This window comes from Lonchura striata, chromosome 10 (genome assembly GCF_050655825.1).
Source record: "Lonchura striata isolate lonStrDom1 chromosome 10, ASM5065582v1, whole genome shotgun sequence".
Taxonomy (NCBI): domain Eukaryota; kingdom Metazoa; phylum Chordata; class Aves; order Passeriformes; family Estrildidae; genus Lonchura; species Lonchura striata.
Genome location: NC_140712.1, coordinates 21,703,121 through 21,726,082, shown reverse-complemented (window position 1 = coordinate 21,726,082; position 22,962 = coordinate 21,703,121). Strand labels below are relative to the sequence as shown.

General features: G+C 38.3%; 1 protein-coding gene across 11 annotated transcripts in view; it reads right to left on the bottom strand.

The window, feature by feature from the left end:
* LRRC28 (leucine rich repeat containing 28) overlaps positions 1-22,962 on the bottom strand; it is a 54,120-nt gene that overhangs the window by 10,026 nt on the left and 21,132 nt on the right. For all 11 annotated transcript variants that reach the window (XM_085588950.1, XM_085588954.1, XM_085588947.1 and 8 more), the window contains 4 exons: positions 12,376-12,582; positions 6,127-6,229; positions 2,570-2,745; positions 214-373 (listed from right to left, as the gene is read on the bottom strand). In XM_085588950.1, coding sequence (XP_085445076.1) covers positions 214-373; positions 2,570-2,745; positions 6,127-6,229; positions 12,376-12,582 — 646 coding nt within the window. The remainder of the gene's footprint in view (positions 1-213; positions 374-2,569; positions 2,746-6,126; positions 6,230-12,375; positions 12,583-22,962) is intronic.

Genomic DNA, 22,962 nt, shown 5'->3' with positions numbered 1-22,962 from the left:
GACAAGCATATCTAAGACCCTTTTAACAGTCTAACAGAAATATTTTAGTTGACTCATGAATAAAATATTTGTCAACGTATACATGGAATCACAGGCTAGGGACTTTGGATCTGAAATGGTACATTTAAAAAAAAAATCCTTAAGAATATGCTTTGTTCTATAAGGTGTTTTTCTTCCTAAATGAAACCCCAGTGTAATTTCCTGTATAATTACCCTTGATGCAATCCTGCCATTGGAGTTTCCCTCAAGGGAAAGAGCTTTGGGTAGACAATGGTAAACATAGGCTGGCTGCAGCGGTGGCAGTGTCCCAAGGGACAGTGCAGCAATTCCAAGAGGCTTTTGGGTAGTGAGATTGGAGTCAGAAAGTTTAAATCTAGAGAAGAAAAGAAACAAAAATATTTATAATAAAATTATTGCATGATAAAGGCAAAAACAAGCATGATCCATGAACAATTCAGAAAACAGCTGCCTCACATTCTTAAGGTTTTGTCAAAACAATGAGGTAATACAAATTACCACAATTAAAGTGAGACACATAGTGCTTTGTATGTCTAAATTCAAAAAGCTGAAGTTAAATGTACAAGTTTAGCATCTGTGGGCATAAGTTTAACTGGGCTAAAATATCCAGGTGAAAATATCATAGCTTGAGTAAATATTAGAAAGGATTAAAAGATCATGAAGGGTTTTTAGACACAGAGATGATCTAGACAGATATTTAGTAACTAATACAATACAACCTTATGAAAAGGACATCAGTAGTATTTTATTAATGTATTTCAGCAACCAATCCAGCAGGATAGATAACCTCACTACAAAGCCCAAACTCCACCATCAGCAAAAAGGAATTTGCAGTATTTGGAATTACTTGAAATTCAATCCAGCCCAGCATAATTCTCACAGGCCCAACCAAAGAGACCACTCTAAAAAGATCGATACATTCCTCATCTGTTAAGTGTAACAAAAGCCTACAAAATGCCATCATTTTCACCAAAAGGGACTGCAGGGTCATTTCCTGGGAAAGAACCATCACTTTCCCAGGCCTGGCCCAAGCCACACAATGTTTTATAAATTAAACCCCACATGCTAATCTCCATCCAGAAACTGAGAGACAGCCAAGACAGGTGAGTGAGTTTAGGTGCTGAGTCATCAAGACAAGATGCAGTACCTGATAAATCAGCTTTATGGTATCACACTGGTTTCAGCTTTCCAACACTGCAAGGCTGAACCCCACACACAATGTACCACAAGAGCCCCAAGGAGAGGATGAGCAGGACATGTGCGTCAGAAAGAAAAGGTCACACTCTGCAGCCAAGCAAAGATTGAGGAAAAGTAGTCCAGTCACTTCTGTCACTTCCCCAGCAACTGCCAAGTATTTAACAGCACTCTTGAAACTGCAAATTTAGGCAGTGACAGATGAAATCTGCTACTTTAATCATATGTGCCACCTGCTTCCCCAGCACAGCATTATCGTACACCTGTCTGATGCAGGCACAGCTCCTGCTCACCAGAACTGGGCTGTTGCAGTGGTAATGCCCAAAGTCCTTAATAAGGTCACTCAGAACAGGACATAGCTATGGGAGTGTGTATATGGATATATAAATCCATCTTTTTCAGGTTCTGCATCTTGGCTGCAAATAGGTGTAATCCTCACAGCCTTGTATAAAACTGTTTACAAGCCAGTCCATAAACTGATTTTGCAGTATCACCTTCCCATTCCCAAACCAAAGTTCACTGGCATCTTCAGGAACCACGTCCACACAGCTGGATTCCAGAAACGATTGTGCAAATCATATGTGGGTGAGAAAAGGCAGACTTCCTTGTACACTTTTCCTGGCAAAGCAGTGAGGATTTACTCCAGTGGCCAAGGTACAAAGAGACCCTTCCCACAACCCCTCTCATGTTCTCACTGGAACTCTCCACTCTTCCGCTTTCTCCTTTGACCTTTAAAGCTGAGAATTCCCAAGATAGCATCAACAGTGGGGAGTCACAACACATCCAGATCTGAGAGGATCTGCAGGTTATCATCAGATATTGCTAACTCATGTGATTGCATGATGCAGAACCAGATAAGCCAAGGGCCACTCTGGAGCAGAGAGCCTGAATTGGGGCAGAACTAAAGCAGCTCAGCTGTCACGCTGTGCCGAAATGGCCGAGGGCTGCTCGCATTGCTTCTGCCTTATGTATAACAAGTCTGCCAGTTTAGGAGTGTGCTGCCTGGCAAGGAGCTGCATTGTTGGCTGATGCATCTGATCTTGCCTCAGGAACTGTATTTCTCATCTATTTCCATTAAAGAGTTTCTCCTGCAAAAAAAAGCATCCTTCTTCATAGAGACTTCAAGTAAGGAACCATTTATAAGCACCACTTGACCTCAGAAATAGTCTTTGGAACTCTGGTTTTTGATATGGACATTTTTGTTCTAATACAGCATTTCAAACATAATTCGATTAAATAAATCTTTTAAAGTATAAATCTTTGCCCAAGCCTTTGAAGAACTGTTAAAAATGTTCCTATCACTGCCAGAAAATGCTTTCACTCTTTCTCTCATCTGAAGAAAGCAGAAATTTCATACCTTTCAAAAACCTGTAGTAGGTGTTATAGAGGGTCCTCATGGCCAGTTCTTGCAAAGGCAGGACATGATCAGTTTCTGTCCCTATAGATTTCACCTCTGCTGGCAGGAACACAGTTAACTGGCCTGATGAAAAAGAGAGCAGTTTCACCTCTGAAACTTGAATTGGAGAACCACAACTAGAAGGACACAAGACATTTAGAAAGTGGTTAGAAAAAAAATAATAAAAGTAACTTTATAGGGAAACCCAGATGACCAACCCAAAGTAAGCCTGATAGTGTTCTCCAGTGCAGCACCCCTCAAGGATTCCTTGCAAAGAGCAGTGCCTGGTGGGGTTGACCTTTAAAGGTCCCTTCCCAAACTATTCTATGATTCTATGTTTCTACAGATTCCCACCTTCTGTGATGTGCTAGACATGGGACATTTGGAGGAATTACTCATCAAATAACATAAAGAAATGAGAACACAACCCCAAGGGGGTGAACCACGTATGCTACGTACCCATTACTTTGCCCACATGGCAATCTCTTTTAGCCTCTTGTTAGTAAATCCTTTACTGAGAGAGCAGTTTCTTACCAACAGTTTGCTCCCCATGCCTTGGATCAACCAGCTGAAAACAAACTCCAGCTCCCCAAAAAAATGTATTTTAAGTGCTACTGGGTGATTCTGTACTACACCTTTCCCCATCCACAGAGTTCCCTTGGAGGGCATGGGGTGGGCAGATGAAGGAAAAATAAAAAACAACTGCAATGCTGTAGTGGGAAGATATCCTAGTAAGTCTATTAGCCTTGCCCTTCCCAAATCATATATGGAAAGGGAAGGTTATTTGGATCCAAAGAGAGAAACTTAGCTTGTAGTAAAAATAATAACTCTTTACGTGATCCCTGTTGCAAGCGATCATACCAGAGAGACACGCATAGGAAAATTCTACTAAGAGGTTGGGGAAGTCAACAGGGGAATTGGAATTGTTTATGACAACTGAAATTTGAAGCCAAGAGCAACTTGTTAGGGCCAGTCCTAACAAATGGAACAGAAACACAAATTTGTCAGCCTTCCCAGCTATTAGACCTAAAACGGAGGTACCACTCTCAAATTTATCAGATGTGAAAGAAGTCTCATAGTACTCCTCTGACAGCAAAGAATCTCCTCTCTTCTGATTAAAGGAGAAATAGCCCAAAGAATCAACCAAAAAAGAGCAGCATCAAACAGCAAGCAAGTCAATAAGTCTCTTGCTAAATATTTAATACTTTCCCATTAGTGAGGTTAAAATCTAAGTGGGAATTCAGAGAGCCAGTATTCCAGAGATCCATTCCCAATGAGTTATCACAGTAAATAAATCCATAATGTTGTATTCCCAAACTGAATAGCCCCTTACCAACCTCACTAAGGAACAAACCCATATGAACTCACTACAGCCTCTGCAGTTCAGAGCTGGGACATTTGGTCTACTTCATGTAAAGGGTGAGGCTATTAATGCCACACACAAAATCCATGGAGGTTAAAAATTGGAACAGAGGATGGTCTAAACAGCTGGGGAAAAATAGGAGCTGCAGAAGAAGCCTGGTGGATAAATAAGTGAGGGAAAAAAAAAGCTGAGACCACCTATTGGCTGCCTTCAACAAGACTGACAAATCCCTAACTGGGGACTATGAAATCCAATCTGCAAAAAATAAGATCAAAATTTATTTTGAGTGCTGAGATCATCACCTCTCATATAAAAGACTTTTTTCAGTCAGTCTGACTGCAGGATGCCCAGACAGAGATTCAATACTTACACAAGGCAATTTATATTCTATTTTCAGAAATCAAGCTTTATGTCAGTAACAGCAGCTTGTCAGATTTTATCCTCCAGTGGAGGGCCAGACAGAGCACTAAAGCCTGGATCTTCAACTCTTGCCTGACCCATGAAAACCTTAGCCTGGTTACTAATGCTTTCTTGGAAAGAACACAGACATTCTTCACATGACCATTATTACACAATTTTAAAGTCTCTCAGCACATTATCAAATAAACCCTTTGGTTTCTTAACAACATATATGTGCTCTTCCCATACTGATTTTTTTTCTTAAAAATAATCTGTAATATTTCAAGACAGATTCACAGCAAAGACAAGGATGTTTGGTGCAAAAGTACAAACATTTTTCTTACTAGAAATGATCTCTTTTTACTATTCATTATTAAGGAAATAAATCACTTTTCATTCTACAGAGACATTACAAGAATCAATTTAATTGCAACATTTGCAACACCTTTAGTCTCTTCTATACTAGATTTTTAAGACTAGATTCTGTAATTCTGTACTAGATTTATAATATCAGAGATAGTAGCAGGTGGTCTCATCAGCACTGTACATGTAAGAACAGCAGAAAGAACTGGTAGGCTCATCACAAAGGTCAGTGCAAAGATAAAATTATTTTCACTGAGTAGAAAATGAAAACTTAAAAAAAAAAAAAGACATGGTTGTTGTATAAAACCACCTGAAATAGGCAGAACAGTTAGACCATCTCCTGCATTATTATTACTGGTTTTGGTTACAATCAATACAATTCTGTTAAATGTAAGGTCAATTTAATGTCTGTCTAACAATTTACAATCAGTTCTGAAAGAAAAAAGGCTAGAATTCATCCTTCCTGAAAAACAAAATTAGTAAAAGCTTGCGAGTCACACAGTTCAGCAGAACTGTAATCCAACTGCAAGTATTTAAATATCACCAAGCAGCTGACATGGGAATATTAGAAAAACCTTAAATGCCAAGACTCAGCATCTCCCATATTGCAGCAGAGTGCAGACTGTAGAGAGGGAATTTATATTTAATGCGAGATCTGCTGAGAGTGAGCATACCAGAAATTTATAATTAGATGGTAATGGGGACAATCCTCTTCTGATCAGTTTTACACCAGTAAGGCTCCATTCATCAGGGGTGCTGATCCTAATTTATGCCAGTGTCAGGGCAGAAAGAATTAAGCCAGTGTCCTACACAGACCACTTTTTTCTTGCATTCTAACCACAAACATGAGACAGCCCAGGATATTTTTAAAATCCACAAGTAAAAATAAACCTGTCAATCCAAAACTCCTAAAAAAAGTCACTTTAGTTAGTAGGTACCAAGACCTACAAGAAGCTGATACTGGGATGTAAAATGAGTGAAGGAGCTGCATGTGACTTTTCAAGATATGACCAACAACTTACAGAAATGTGAGCACTTAGAAACAAAGAGACGCTGCAATATATTAAAAATTATTTTGTTCATTCTTTAGTTCTGGAAACTCTGTGAAGCAGACACTTTTGGCCAACTTTTAAAGTCAGCTCTAGGCCTTATTATTACAAATTCTTTCAGAGTAACTTCACTGTTATGCCTTAATACTAAAATAGTCAAATGGCAGCAATTAACACAGAAGATTTATTACAAAAATAAAACAGAGCTGGAAGCTGCAGTAATCCCCTCCAAGTAACATCAGCTCTGAATCAATCACAGACACACAAAAAATAACTAATTGTATCATACAGGAGAAATTTTACAAGGACAGGTACACAAGACATCTGAATTAATTCATACCTACCCACTACAACCAATGACTTTATTATACAGATAGGATGGGAGGCCTTTCAGGTGAATGTTGTTATCCACATAAACATATTGGAGCTCTCGAGAGCGACCTAAATCTGGGGTTAGAAAACAAGAAAAGTCAAGGGGAGAAAGGATGACAATTATAGTGACAATTACAAGCAAAACGATTCTCTTTAATTATAAATAAGCTAATCAGAGTCAATGTAAGCAAACATAAATTAGTACTTCTCAGTTGTAAAATTTCAGCCAATGGTTTTATTATGGATGAGCTGAAAAGCTGTTTAGAAGCAAGCATTTCAAATTACTAAAACAAAACAAAGCCCTCTTTCAGAAGCCCTGAAAATCCCATTATAAATAATTAAATTTTAACATTGACAAACTCTGAAGTCAGTTTGAAGAAGCAAAGGGACAATTGATTTCAAATCCTCAGTGCATACTTCAAGTTCATAAGGTCAAACCTGCTTTCATTAACTGGCCTCATGTCAGTGAAATCACAGCTTCTCTATCTTTGGGAAAGTGGGCAAGACAGACACAAGAATGTGCTCTGTCCCCCTCCTTGTCTTCTCCAAGGAGGGATCCTTGCTGATATTCATTAGCCTTAACCAAATACAAGCGCAGTCATTCAGAAACGAGTCTGTGTGATGCAGTGAATTGCAGAGCCCAAGAAAACACAAAGCATTAAACTGCAGAATGTTAGACATCAAAAGTTGTGGCTGCTGTAAATGATCAATACTTCTGGAGGTGTGCTGATTGCATTACTGCTCTTAAAATATTCATGGCTGGTAGTTAAAAGAAGCAAGTACAGCATGATTAAGTAATGCCTTCATGGACTAGAAATCTAATAAGATACCTCTAGGTAGAAGCATATCAGTATGGATCTATTTTATTTTGCTTAGAAAATTAAAATTAAATGGGAAAATTTAGGTTTCTTGGAAGAATTCTCAGAAATGAGAATTCTGCTTATTAGCAAGGTCTAGTGAGTGGTAAAACTGTCTGCTATTAAAAGAAGTGAAAAACAAATGAGCGATATTTCAAAAGACACCAAATTGAACTAAACAGAAAAATCTGAACAAGTTCAGTACTAGTAAGAAAGCTGATGTGTAGGAAAGGATCAGCTGGGCACCTCAACCCATCTGTCACTCCCATGCCCTTTCAGACACTGAGGTGGGAAAAGGTTTCTATGTTTAGTGCAAAGCACAAACCAGGAGAACCAAGCCAGGATGGGAGAGCTGTGACCCAGACAAACTGCACCACGAAAAACACAAATCATCTGTGTGCCTCCCAACTTGTTAAACTTTCATGAGGACCTTAGAGAGACTAAGATAAACAAGCATTTGGCTGCATCAGCCACAGCAAGACAATACTAATATTGACTATTTCTGACTTCCCATCTTTATCAGTTACCTTGGCTGGCAGAAATAAAAGGGTAACTTAAGAAATGGGCACAGCTTCTTCTGTCCCCTTTGTAATCATAACCAAGATCAGAATAAAAATTAAAACAATTTCCATGATATTTCTATTCAGAAATTCTATTTAGAATACTGATTTCTTTTCATTCCCTAGTAAAGTAATAGCTAATATAAACTCTTCTTTATTACTGAATAGTTTTATTGCACACAAGAGCCCTAAATATCACTTAGTGCAGATATTTTGAGTGATCCCTCCCCAAACGTGTGTCCATCTTAAAATATACTGAATGTCTTCAGCTGTCACCCACTTGAATGGCAGCTGTGAGCACCAGAAACCTTAAAAGTTTGTGCTTGAGGAGTGGCACAATATCAAATCTGTGATATAAACAAGTGATGATACCAACAGAAAACAAAGAGTTTCTAAAATAAAAGCATTAACAGAGAAAAAAGTGAGTTTGGAGGTTTTTTTCCCTTTAACACAGGCCCTTGCTTTGCAACAGTCTGGGGGGTTTCAGGGACCATAATCTGGGCTTTGTTCAAAGCAGGCACTGGACATCAAGGGACACATTCAACCATCACATGCTGCTTTGACCCTGTCCCAGAGACATTCCAGCTCACAGAAGTATCTGCTGCATCCATCAAGGGTCCTGCCTCAGGATGGGAGCACAAATCCCTCTGCTGACTGATGGGCACTGCTGGAGATGCTGCTGAGCATCACCTCAACAAGATGATTTATTTGGGCTCATTATTGCAGGGCTGAAAATAGTTTAGTAAAGTTCTGGGATATTTTTAGATGAAACAAAACCCCATTGTTATCCTACAATGAATAAAAATACTGCAACCCAGAGGCAATGTAACACCATAAAATATTGTAAGGCTGGTGAGGAATCAGCCAATACAATTTACAGCAGGTAGCAGGTGGATGGGACGTGTAATGTTCAGAGAATGCTCCCTCGCGTTGCAGAAGCCAGTTAGAATAAAACCAGCAGAAAACTATGGGTTGCTGGGGTAGCTTGAATATGCTACTGTTTAACTTATTAATTTAGAGAATGGCAGAAAATTTTTAAAAGAGGCTCATCTTGCTGGTTTCTACACAGATGTATGCAAATGGGCTGAAAATCAGGCAAGTCAAAAAAAGCCCTAAAGCTGTTCTTTTCATATGCACTGAGAGGGGGGAGTGAGGCTGCATCTCATCTCTTCCCTCTGTCTTTATCTTATGCTATGTTTAGATTCTAAGTTCTGAGTTGACTGCATTTCCTAGGTAATTAAAGCAAATTTTTGGATGTTAGACAAAATATCTCAGTAGGAAAAATTCAATTCCCAAAGCCAAATAGCCTGTAACTATAAATGTTCCTTTGATAGAGTTTCTTTGCATTAAATAACCAAGCATCTTCTAGACTCCAAAAGATTTTTTCCCAGTTTCAAACATTATCCATAAAGTTTAAATTTTAATAAATCATCACTTTGAAAGGCTCTTTGTATCCCATCCACATTAATTTTTATGTCTTATATCAGCCAACAAATATTGTTAAAAGTTCTCTAAAAACCATGCTTCTGAAGAACTCTGTGCAATAAGGAAGCTGCCCATCTCTGAAAAGGCTAAAGCTACAAAGAAGGTTTTCATGTGGCTTTTGCAAGCACTGTACTGTGTCTAAAACATTTCCACTTTCCTACTTCCAGCCTCCCAGATCAAAGACCTCTCTCCCAGAAATGACCAAACGCCATGAGTCCTGAACAAACCCCAATTCTATTTTTTTTTCTTTTTCTCCCTCTTTTTTTTTTTTCACCTCAGGGCCCTGGCATATGCATTCCACATGGCTGAAGATGGAACAAAAGCTCTTGTGTGGCTGCACTGATGCTCTTTTAACCATACTGTGAGGGCATGGACACAAAAGCAGCATATACTGAGGTAGAATAAGACCTTTGTTTACTGTGCACTGATAATTACTAGACCCATTTTCTAAAGAAAAAGTGCACATAAGCCCTCAAATAAAGTGATATAATACTGAATATCTGCTGTCATAACATCCCCTGAACTGCCAGTATACTTGAGAATTTATGGCTTATTTTAATTATATTTGTACTTTATTACACAAATGATTTTTATTTTTGCAGTGTCATCAGATTCACATTTCTGCTTGCAGTGGAATTTGTTTTCAGGCACTGGAACACTCACTAATGCTAAAAATTTAAAGTTAATTTTCTGTCAAAAGATAATATATGCTGTAAGTAGATCAATATACAATGATCAGCAGATTTCTAAGGCCATTTACAAAGAGAGCATGAAGTTACCATGACAATAATATAACTGTTCAGGATGCAGCTTTCGGTTCAATTTACATATAGAATTTTTGGAATTGTTATTAAAAATTAGTTTATTAGGAAGACCCAAAGGCTGAGATCCATGGCATCTAATTTCTTTCAGTATAAACTGAAATACATCTGAAAAATGATTTTTATAAAACACTGGCATATCCAAGATTTAGGTGTATTCTGCAAAACAAATTAGTAATTCACTATTGTTTACCCATCTGCTTGTTTATCGTCCTGTTCTGAAAGTCAGGGAGTGGGATCAGGTATTTTTGCTGTATTTTAAAACTGATTAAGTGTCACACTGTTTTTCCCAAGACACACGTGCCTGCAAACTTAAAAGAATGTACAGGGCAAAGAACCTCCTGATCCCTGTCCAGCAGGGCTGTGCTGCTGCTGGAATAAACCTTGCATCCATCAATTCAGGAACAGGAAAATGCAGATTTCCACTACACTTAACAAGAGCTGGCAGCTATAAGGGACAAACTTGGACAAGGCAGAATGGATTCCTGGTTGACAGAGTAGATGTCACCCACCACGTGAAATAAATGAAGTAAATAATGCTTTAAAAAGCATTAAGCAATTTGTTTCAAACATATTTCTTTTAACATGAACACATCTAATAAAAAAAGAAAAAACCTCAACCATTCTCTCAGGAAATGAATAAATTCTCTGCTTTTCAACACAGCTCCCTAACTGCAAAAAATTGTTTTGACAATATTTGCTTGACTATCACTTGAAAGTATTTCTGCAGTATTTTTCACCATTATTTAGCATCCTTATCAGTCATTAACTGGTAAAGTGAAGCTGGATGTAAGAATACACAAAAAGCCCCACCAGCCAACATGTGCAGCAAGCAGAAGTAATGCTACAATTATGCCTTAACTTCAGCAATACTCCAAAACAAATATTTTCCCAAGCAACAGAAGATAGATTTAATCTTTTTGCTTTTCAATGCACTCCCTCTTCTACTTTATTTCATCACATCTTGACCACTCTGAAGCCTTCTGATTCTTCAGAGGAAGGATTAAACATTTACATTTACACTGTGCTGCTTTTCCTCTGAACTCTAGGATTTATGATTCAGTTTCATATCCACAGATAGCAAATTATCTCCAAATGTTCACCAGTGAGTCACTATTAAGAACTACTGAACAAGGTCAATTGACAGTCTTTGATGTTTCCCGTTATTTTAAAAGTTCCTTTTGAATGTTTTGAATTTGAGTCTAAAAATAAAGAAAAAAGAAGGTGTGTCATTATATTAGAGATTTATTTCTTCCTTTTGAACTTAAAACTTTGGCAGATCTATGGCTCATCCAGGTCATGGCTCGCTCACAGGTAAGCTACTAGTGCAAAAGTAGCAAAAACTTTTATCCTTAAATATTTCACATCTCATCTTACTGAATTTTTGTAAAATTAAAATTGTTTAACTTCCTCTCTCATGGGAGTTAAAAATATTTGCCAAAATAAGGGAAGGCAATTGGCTTGTTTTAGTACTGTGGAATCTGGATGATGCATCCTGGAACTCGTTTTCTCATTTATATAATGACATATGCTGGGACATAACTGCAACACTTTGTCTGGAGACATTATTTGCACTTACTTTCCAGTAATAAAAACTAAGGTGATAAAAAAAAAGATCAGTAAGTTCCTTAAAAACTGAACTGCTAGTACTAAAAAGATGAAGTTAAAACCATACAATGTAATTAATTTAGACATTATGATCTCATTTTTAGCCATCTCAATTTTCAGCTTCTTTCCAATGTGATTATCATAACTTAATCTGCACCTAATTAACACCAAACTCTGTATTCTAGAAAAAGTATTAATGGTTATTCAGATGGTAGGGCCACTCTGCATGTGTGTCTGTATCTCAGCTGAGATTACCCCGTGGCAGGGCTGAAAAGTGACAAGTTCAGAGAGGAGGATTTGCTTTTCCCAAAGGGAACACACAGTGACTGCACCTCCCACTCCTGACCTGCTTCCACTCTTCCAAACTTTTAAAGGGTTGAGCAAAAGGCACATCAATTCCTCCCTGGGCTACTACTGTGGAAATTTTGATGGATGCCTGTACACAGCACAAACTAAACCTGCACTGGATTATGTGGTACTGACACTCCTAATGCTGAAAAGTAATTTATATGGAGTTACTGGGACTCCACAACAAGTTTCAAACCCTAGTTGAGGAATCTTAGTTAAACCATCAGATCCAGCAAACAGAAACAGATCATTACCCAAAGTGGTGGAACTCAGATTACACAGTACTATATTTAAGCACATCATTTAAACTTTTTCCCCTCGGTTAGCTAAAAATAAAGCAAATTTGATAGCTTTAAAAAAAAACCACGAAACCTTAACCTGCATTTTTTTTATTAACATATTTTCCAACAATATGATCCTTGTGACAGCTCCATAAACAGAGTCTGCGGGGACCACCAAAGAAACTCACTTGTTGCTTTGTTTTTGATTTCTGGGGGCGGGCGGTTTGTTTTGCTGTCTCCCCCCCCCAGGTGGGGACTCACCGAGGGGCAGGAATGCCAGGCGGTTGCCAGCCATGGAGAGCTCGTTGAGGCTGGGCAGCTGGCACAGGTGGCGGGGCACAGACCACAGGTGGTTCCTGTCTGCAGTCAGGTACTGCAGAGAAAGGCACATGTGCAGCCTCTCGGGTAGCGTCATCAGGCGGTTGGTGGAGATGTCCAGGGTCTGCAACTCCCGCAGGTCTCCAACCTCTGCACAACAGGCAAGGAGAATTGTAACTACTTTCACAAAAACCACCAGAAAAAAACCCTCTCACATAAATTAAAGTTCATCAGCAAAGCTGCCTTTCTATGGATAATATTCTCTCAATCCGTGTTGAGAACTGGTACCGACTGATGCCTTGTGAAGGCTGACCTAGAACAGAGGAGTTAAAGAATAAATTAGGGATTTATTAGGAGGCCTAAATGAATCCACCTTGAGCAGTACAAGAGCCCAGCCAGGGCTACACCCAACGTGAACCCAAATGGTCACAAAATGCACGAGCTCTCCTGGGGGCTCTCACTTTGATCAGTTCTGCTCCATTTGCAGATTGGAGTTCATTGTTCAATTCCAGCTTTAGGTTTTTAAGCCCCTTTCTTGTTTTCTCTCTTTGGTCCACATTGTTTGGGAGCATTGGTCCTTGGTCCCAGCTGGAGAAGTAATTGTTTTGTCTCCCTACTCTGTGAAGAGAGCTCACCATCCCCTAATATGAAGCTCAGAAGTGCACACTAAAGCAGCACAGAATCTGAAAAATATAAAAGCTAAAACCTGAGGAATCATGATAATCTCCATCATCTTCATGTATCAAAAAGATCTGGAATATAAGGATAATGGAGATTATCAGTATCTGTTAGGAACCTTTGTCAGTATGTTCAAGCATGAGATCTTTCATAGAGCATTCCTGAATTGAGACAATTACTACTGTCAAAATATCAATAATTTTCCTAATCCTAAATCAGAATGAGGAAAGAAAAAAAAAAAAAAAAAACCCAAACCAAAATGCAAACAAAATCACATTCCAAAGCTTGCTGAAATTGAGAATGTTTTGCACAACCCCAAACTCAGGAAAATTCAAATTAATTTTTTAAATATTGAGGATGCAATGAGGGATTACTTAAGATTCTCTTGCAACAAGAATTACAAACACATGCATAGCACTTCTTGCTTAGTGACAGTCTTTCACCCAGCATGCTTGGGAAAAACAGCTCTGTCTTCATGATACAGTTCAGAAGGGCTAGTTTAAATTAGCAAAGAAATTTCTTAATAACTTGTGAGTGATATTGTTATGTTATATTGTAGGAAGATATTTCTAAGTTCTAATCTACTGTTGCAATAATTACAGCATCTAGAAGTATGTTTTTTTTTTATTTCAAGAATTTAAAAGTTGATTTTGTGTTTCAAATAGTATTGTATAATTTTTTTTAGGTAGGTAACAAAATAAATTCTTAAAAATGTGTAAGACATGATCACACAAGCAGCCTCGCTTGTGCAACAGTGTTTTCCCTCGTGTCTGGCCTGTGAAACAGGATGCAGGACTGACTGACAAATACATTCAAAATATGTTAAGCAGCTCTGCACTTTACCTCATTGTTTATTTAGTTATTCTTTTACAGTTACTCTAAAAACTGGATAATTCTATATATTATTTCCCTCAAACAGGAGGAAACCATAACATTTCCCGCAAACCTATGGAACAGTTTTGCTTTGTTTTAAAAATACTTCACAGCAATGGAACCAACTCATGAAGTACTCTGTGCCCCTAAAACTTGCTGCAGTTCTCAGCATCTTGCAGACCCAAATGTACTTTGCTCTCAGTTGAATGAAACCAGCTTTTGCATCTGAGAACTGCTAAAACAAGATTCACTAGAATCTTCTACACTGAAAACACCAGACAATCTACACAATCCACAATCTGTACAATTTACAGCTCTATCACCCAGATTTTTTACAAAGATATAAATAGGGTAACACTGTTAAAGTTAAACAGAACCTGTTGTGCCCTTAAGCTCTCTGTAGCAGGAGCTAGAAAATTCACTGTTCCCTGAGCTCTGAGTTGCACCTTGTATACTGCACACAAAGAAGGAAACAAAACACTGGGTTAAACCAAGCTGTCTTCTACACAATGGAAAAAAGAAGTTCACCTTGGGAGAAACTGCTATAAATGTTACTTTCAAGACTGGAAACATGAAAAGCAAAGAAAGGGAAGTTGTAATTCAGTATTAGAGATTTTCACACAAGTAATCATTAAACAAAATGCATGTGCACATTTAGAGGGAGTTTCTGCCCACTGCAAACAATCCCAGCATCAACTACAATAAAGACTCAACAACACAGTTTATGCATCCTTTTAGAAACATTACTGACAGAAGCAGCTGCTATACACAGATGATCACATTCTTCAAACCTCTTAGCTTTGATGTCAACAGGAATAAGCTTTACTTGAAAAGGTTTTTTTTTACTACAGGATTGAAAATAAATGACAAAAGCAAAATAATCACTACTAAATAGCACAAGACTACTGTGCAAAAAGAACTGCAGCAGATCTCATTTTGAAAGAGTTTTATATTCATCACAAAGCCATATGCTTGAAAACAGTGACAGGAAAAGAGCCACCTACATTCAGCCAAACCACTGACCACATGCAGTCAATAATAGGCCCAGCTATTTTCATGCACTAACCTTTTTCTCTGCCACTAAAAACAGTTCTCTAGTTCAGTTTAGGTCCAAAATCCCATAAATGTTACGGTTGGCAAAGCTGGCAGAGTTTCAAAGGCATTGCTAGAATGATATGTTTCAAATCTAAGAGGAAATAAAAGTATTCTCACTTTATCCTTCATCCAAAAAACACATACCCAAAACTTCATCCTCTCTACCTTAATCTCCCAATGCATACCAGATGTAAACATCCACTTTCAACATCTAGTGCCACATGTTGCACAAACACCCACTGGCCCACAATGAAGTTTAAGACTAAGCCAAACAACAAAATGCCGTCATATTAAGGATATAACCCTTATATTAAACATATAACCCCCAGACTCCCCACCATAATGCTCAAAGCTCAGTTTGAAGAACATGCTCAGACACTTACTAATGACACTAAATTGGTTTTCATCTCATTAAAGTGAAGGGAAACAATTAAGAGGAATAACACAAATATAAACAGTCCATTAATAAGTTTTTCAAGCTTTTAGTTACTAAATACTATTATCCTTGTTTTTAAAGTCTTGCAGCATAAATACTGCAGAAAGCCTTGGCTAAACACAGTGAAAGACTTGCAAATCTCTCTCTTGCTGTCAGCTCATCAAGCACTAGGATATACCTGAGATGAACTTTGGAAATTTACAGCAGATCTAGAAAAGAAAATGGCTATTCCCAAACAAAAAGAGCTGACAAAGGGACTTTCAGCGATTCCCCTCAGCACCCCCAAGGGTAAGAAAGAGACAAGCATTATACATCACCATTAGACCACACTGAGGAGTTCCAATTACATTTAAATGAAATTCATAAAAGTGTAATTTAAAATTTATATTAGCTCTAGGGTTCACACTATCAAAATCAACACAGCAGAGCACTGAGCCCCACTCTGCTATCAGAAACCAGAAAAAACCCCAACTCCTCGGTAGCTCTGCCACCCCCCAGCTCAGGAGGACACAGAGCCCAAACGTGACGCTCCCGCGCTGGTCCGCGGGCTCGGGCGTTTCCTCCGTGTCCATCTGCAGGGAGCGCTGCCAGCACATGGAGCTGGGCAATCGCAGCTGGTCCCAACGAGCGCAGGAGGGGCTGACAGCCCGGGAACCCAACACCGCGACCCCGCGGAACCGCGCCCGGGCTCCGAGGGGCCCGCAGGACCGTGCTCCAGAACCGGGGAATTCACTTCATCCTCCTCTCCCTCGATAATAGGCACAGCCAGAAGGGAACACTCAGCTCCAAAATGCAGTTTTTGCATCTGTTGTAAGAGCTCTCCCAACTACTTGAAAAAATGGAAAAGTGAACAGTCCTCTTGTGTGTTAGGGTTTTCAACAAAAAGGTGCCAAATAAATCTGTCCTCCAACACAATGAGAAAAGAAACATCAGCATACCGTTAATATTTTTTCTTTAAAAAATCAGGAAAGGATTTCAGGGAATGTCCAAAATTATTGACCTTCTAACAAAATGGACTGTGTTTGTATAAACATAACTAGCATCAAGAAAAAAAATCTATTTCTGATTCAGATGGTTTAAATGCCAGTTTTTCAAATTAATTCCCATGGTTTTATGTGAATGAAACAAAAAAAAAAAACCCCACCCATCTGGAAATAAGCAGCCCATACAACATAGAGTAATTGCCAAAGGCAATTCAAACTTCCTTAATCTTTTCTGGGGGTACAGGCCTCACCAGCTGCATGACCCAAAAATAACCAACCATTTTTCTTTAAGTTTCAAGAGTAATCCCACCTTTCCCTGATGGGCCATAAACCAAAATTTCATCCAAAGATATATGAAACACATACACAGTTGGATTTGAGTGTATGGGAGGGAAGGGTTTACTTAAAATCTGAGTCCTTATATCCCAGTAAAGTTAAAAAGGGGGACAGGAAAGGGCTACAGACCTACCTGCATGAGAATGCACCTCAAAGCAGGATATTAAGGGAAAGTAGAGAACCTACAAGGAATGGAAAAAGGGACTGATCAGCAAAGAGAGCTGGCACTTCAGAGGTCAGGCTGCAGAGGTTAAATGCAAACTGCCAGGAGGGCAGGAAAATGGGAACTCACAGACAAACAAATGGTTTCTCAACAAGAAATTAAGAGCAAGAAATTAAGAACTGATGTCAACAAGGAGTAGAAATTAGGAGGACAAATCAAATATTAAATTAGTCTTTTGCATCATTTTTTCCTGTAAGAATAATGCTGTGTATGAGGACAGAGACAGAATACCTCATGGGAACAAGGACAAAGCACTGCAAATTACTACATCCATTACTAAAATGAAATGAGGCTGCTTAAAAAAATTTCCATCCCAGAATACTGAAAAAAAGAAAGGGGGTTATATATCAAAATTGCAGATTTGGGCACAAGGGTTCTCAATGAATAGGACATTTTCTGGGATAGCAGCCTAGGGCTGGGGAAGAAGTGTAGAACCTGTTAATGTGAGCTCAGTGCTCCTCAGCATCTCATTACAACTGTTCTAAGGGGAAAGAGCACCCAAGAGTAACCAGTGACTGGAACAAACATAGAAAGCAGAACAGAAATGCAGCCCAGATCTTCTCAAACATAGATCATGTCATACTGGTTTATCTTTCTTTGATGAAATTTCTTAGTTAATGGTAACACATGAGGATCACAGCTCATGGTACATTACTGGGATGGAGAAAATATTACTATTGGGGTGTTCCTCAAGGGTGTATCTTGTTTAGACTTCCCATTTTGCACCTGGGTAAAAAATAATACTAGGTTTCAGGCTGCTGTCAATCCAAGTATTTAAACTAGTAGTAATGTGGTAGAGAACCAAATTGTCATACAGGAGGAAAAGCAAGAATTTCTAGACTTAAGGGGTAAAAATGGAAAGAAAAAGAACACAAAATCATGATAAAAAGGTGCTGCAAGTCAAGGCTCTGCTTGAAACAGTGAAGGAGGAGAGGGACTGGATATACTTGTTCCCTTCCAAAGGGTAATAGGGAAATTTCACCCTACTTCGCTCTTGAAATAATGTTTTAATCAACTTCCATGAACCTGAGCACAAGATGCATTTCCTTATTGAAAACCATGCACCAGTGAGGAAAAGTGCTTGAAGTCTTCCATACTTAACAGAACTTACCACCTGTCCCACTAAAAAAAAAAATCCAAGTGCCATGAATTTGAAGTGTATACTATTATCAATTGAAAACTGTAACGGACAGGAAGTCTAAATTGCTGAGAACTTGATGGAGATCTCCTTTAGATCTGCTCTGGAATGTCTCAGGAGGACTTAAATAGACTTTAAAATGGTTAAAATAAATTAAATAGCCCATTATATGTTAAATTACATTTACTGTCCTACCACACAGCTCACATTCCATAGCCTATAAAAATTAAATTTTCTAGCACAAACTGACACTTAAGGTAGACCTGTGCCATCTTCAAACAAGGAAGTTTAACCATAACTGAAATTGATATCATTAGATATAAGGACAATGAAAGGGGCAGCAAATTTTGTCCCATTTACATTTTGACACTGTTGCATCTCCATACTGTTGGTAGGAGAGCTTGAAAAGTGTTCTGTAAAGTCTAACAGACCTGAAGATGATTTTCCTTGTATTTCTCCCACATAGTCTAATATTTGTTTCATTTTTTAAAGGAAGAAAAAAAAAAGGAGGTACTGGAAGACATCTTGTGATACTGCAGCACCTCTATTATGAATAACTCACTTTTAAATAAGGTACCCAGTGAGTTCAAACTCATAAAACGTCTATGGAAGAAGAAAGCCTCTATCCCAGCTGATCAAACTTCAATCTATTAATTTCAAAGCAATACTTATGGCTGCATTTCACACAAATATTCTGGCTGCAAAGAACAAGGGAAAAGATTTTTCTGGGGCAGAACAGTCCTTGTGAATGAACATAGTCATGTAACACCCCTCAAAGCTCTTCCCAATTCTTGGTTTCACCTACTTCAGCCATAAACTACATTGACTCTCCTCCAAAACACTTAAGAAGCAGACAAAGCTCAAAACCAAGTGAAAAATACATACTTCTACTGAACATACCAAAATAGAATCTTTTTTTCCCCTCAACCTTGCTAAATGTCACATGCAAACTTAGTACCAATCTTTATTTATTTTGTGCCATCATTCACAAGCAAAGGTGAGAAAAGTGGCTCCATAAAGTCCAACCTTGCTAAACAGTAATTTTAGGTCAGCTAAAAATGGCTGAAAATAGACATCAGGTATGAGGGTCTCATTAAGTCAAATTCTTCTAAAGGTCAGTGGTTCCCCATCTTACACCACAATTAAACTTCAGTTAACAGAACTGGCAGCTGTCTGAATGCCATTGGGCCCAGCACTCTGTGCTTCTCTCAGCACACACACAGAGCACAGATCCACAGTGGTTATTAGCCTGTATTTCCTCTCAGTGCAGGTCTGGAATTACATTTTTGTCCACAATTAGATGGTTTCAATGAGAATAGTTAGAATTAACCAGATGATAAAAATACCAGAAATTATCATACACGAGAAAAGTGGAAAAGGTGGGAGGAAGGGCAAGAGGAACAGGGAGAGGAAAAAATTGTTTATGCACAAAGGTAACTCAAGGCCATGAAACTATCAGGTTTGCTGTTTTCTTGGTTTGGGGTTTTTTGTTTGTTTGGTTGGTTTGTTTTTTCAGAAGACAACCTATCCTTTCATTCTGCTCTTGTGTGCTCTGCCTATTTCACTGCCCCATAGCAAGGTACTGTTGTTACACAAACAAAGATGTAAAATTAATGTATTAATATTATTCTATGGTTTTATTAAATGATACCTCAATTTTTGACTACAGCAACCAAAATTAAGCATAAAGAGTCAAAATGGTACTTTATCAAATATATTGCACGAAAAATTCTGCTAGCACTCTACAGAAAAAGTCTCTTATTTATGGAGTTTTTCTGCTGTTATCTTTCTGTTGAGGAGCAGCTGTTTTCCTTTTTCTGGGTGGTAAGAACATAAACAGAAGTGACATGAATAAAGCATGAGACCTGTTATGTTTCTCTTGTTTTGTTTATGTCTGACTATCTTTACTGCACATTGTCCACCATTCAATGTGCACTAATATTAATACATGGAAAGGGGGGTTGAAAAAGCCTTCCAGAAAAACTTGGTGTGTAAAATACAGAGCTGATGATTTGAACTCATGATGCCAGACAGCTGAAGATGGCTCCTTAAATACAACAAACCAGTACTGAAACCAAGGCAAACAAAAGGAGCATCCTAAGGAGAGATTAAGGACAGCTCAGGAAGCCACAGAGACAAGGCTGGTCCTGGCTGTAAATTTTAGGACAGCTTTTTCCTTTCTTCGTCCAAGGAACAACTTGAGATCAACACAACAGAGTAGTCTCTCTGACAAACACAGATTAGTGGCTTCTAACTCATTACTGCACTGGTGTCTAAATAATCCACACAAAGACCAATCTGTTGTGACTGTTGCTATCAACTGTTTCCAGCCAACTCACAACAGACACATCTTTCTTCTTCTTGAGGTTAGTTAGGGTTTTTTTTCTTCCTTTCCACTAAATGCATAACAAAAGCAATAGGCCCAGGTTCAATTTTTATCTTTCAATGGAAAGTACTGTTGTAGCAAGGCAATTTATGGCTCACTCATTGTACTATTGGGAGACACCACAGAACACCCTTCCCTGAGGGTCAAATTTGGCCTTGATAATAAAAATATGGAACTATAAATTTGTGTGGGATAAGGAAATGAATCAAAGGGAGATCTTTCACTTGGAGCCATGTTTGCAGCAGTGGAGTCACTATATTTGGTTTTTTAAGGAATGCTAGTTTTTAAGGAAAACTACTAAAAAAATTGTTTTTTTAAGGAATGTCTTAAGTCCTATGAAAATAAAGAGTTCTTCCAGGCCACTGGCAGTTACTACAAACTGCAACAGTAATTACTGGGGAGGGACTGGCTGAACCTTACAGGAAATATTCCCACTATAATAGCCATGAAAACTATAGATCCAGATATCCTTTTCTAGCAGCAGCACCAGGAGATTCTCTCGCTCCTCCTCACTGTCCCAGCTGTCTCTGTTGAACTCAGCAGCCTGGAGAATTCACCAGCCAAGAAGAGGAGGCAGGAGTGACATGGGTACTACATGAAAAATGCTATGGACCAACTACTAAAAGTTTTGAGCTAAGATTATCAGTAAAAAAGAAGACATCTGACTTCAAGCAACACCAGCATTGTCCTGATTTTATAAGTGCTGAAAACAACTGCAAGCTTTGTCTTAATCAGTGACAGTTTCTGCTGTTTAGTGTTTCAAATCAGCACAAAGTAGACAAGTAAGGCTTGCAATTACACTCCAAACTCCCCACTCAAGTAATTTTGAACTGCATTCCTTTACCTACACAAATAAATAGTCTTAGTTCATAAAGCTCTCAAATGTTAAATAATTACCAACTAGAGTACACTTGCACTTGCTTGGCATCAAAGCCTTCCATCTAGAATGACAATATAATGCAGATTTGGACAATGCTAAGGCAAACACAGGTCTTTATTTTAAATACCACTGCAATAACATTAAGTTAACTGAAATACAGGTATCAAACTCTGTGTGTGTGACATGAACCACAGTAAGGTTAATCTCACATCATAACTCGCGTTCTACCCATTCTCTTTACAGACTTTTTCCATTTAGATTTAGTGTCAGTAAATGATGCATTTTATTTTCCCTCCATTCATTTAATAGAGCAGCTGAGTAAAAACAAGGACGTCAATAACAAGTAGTAATTTAACTCTCTCACAGTGATATGCAGAAAACCAAATTATACATGGTCAATGTGGTCAAAATGGAAATCAATATATTATAAATTCTTCTATTGCACAGCATTAACAATTAGTGTTTGTTCCCTTTCAAAGACTGAATGACTTTGTTCTCCAAGCTTCCCTGAGCACTCAATCCCTACTAGTAAATTGCATTTGCTTAATGCACAAGTAAAATCAACTACCTGTTAATACTGCTAATCACTGTACATCCGTTAGGGAGAGCTTAGGGAAAGAAAGGAAAAAAACCAAGGAAACCAAAGAGACAAAAAACTACATTCACAGATAAACTCTAAAGGCTTTATAAATAAAGTTTAAGGGGGAAGTAAGTTAACTTTTAACACTAAACTCTAGAAACTATAAAAAACAAGCTTCTAGACTTATTTTTTCCTATCACAAATGTTAATTTAGTGCAACCACAAAAAAATATTCACAAATTTCAAATTAGTAAGAAGTTTTACATGGAAATTACTAGCAAATTAGTTTAGTTAGAATTAACAGATAAATTTTTTAAAAAATAATGTCAGTAAAGGCAGCTAGCATAGACATAATCCCCCTGAAAAGCTGGTTTTGCTTGTATGCATTACTTGAACTTGTCTTAGAACCCTCCCAAAATAAGTCACTGCAGCAAAACAAAGTTAGAGATCCTTGGCAGTCCAGCCCACTGAAATCACTAAGGCCTTTCTGAAGTAAACCTGGAAACTGCAAAGCAGTTACCACCATTTCTTTTTCGCACATTTACAAACTGATGAAAAATTTCAGGGAAAAAACACCTGCAGTTTAGTATCTGTTCAAAGCTGAGGTTCTCTGAAAGCCTGACTAAACACCACTGAACAGACTGTTGATATTAAAGAAGTTCTCATACTACAGAAAGCTCAACACCATCTGTATGGGAAACATCTTTCTCAAAAGACGACCCCACCTCCGAGGTTTGGTCTCAGCCTTATCAATACACATCTGTCTTCACCCGTGTGAACAGCTATTGGCAAATGTTTATGGGAGACGCCCTTAAAACTCTCTTGAAGTTCAGTTTTACTTTTGGGTAACAGCTCTAGCCCGAAGACTTTTACAAGTATTTTAAAGAGCATCTGTTTTGAAGTTGCAGAAGCGAGAGGTTCA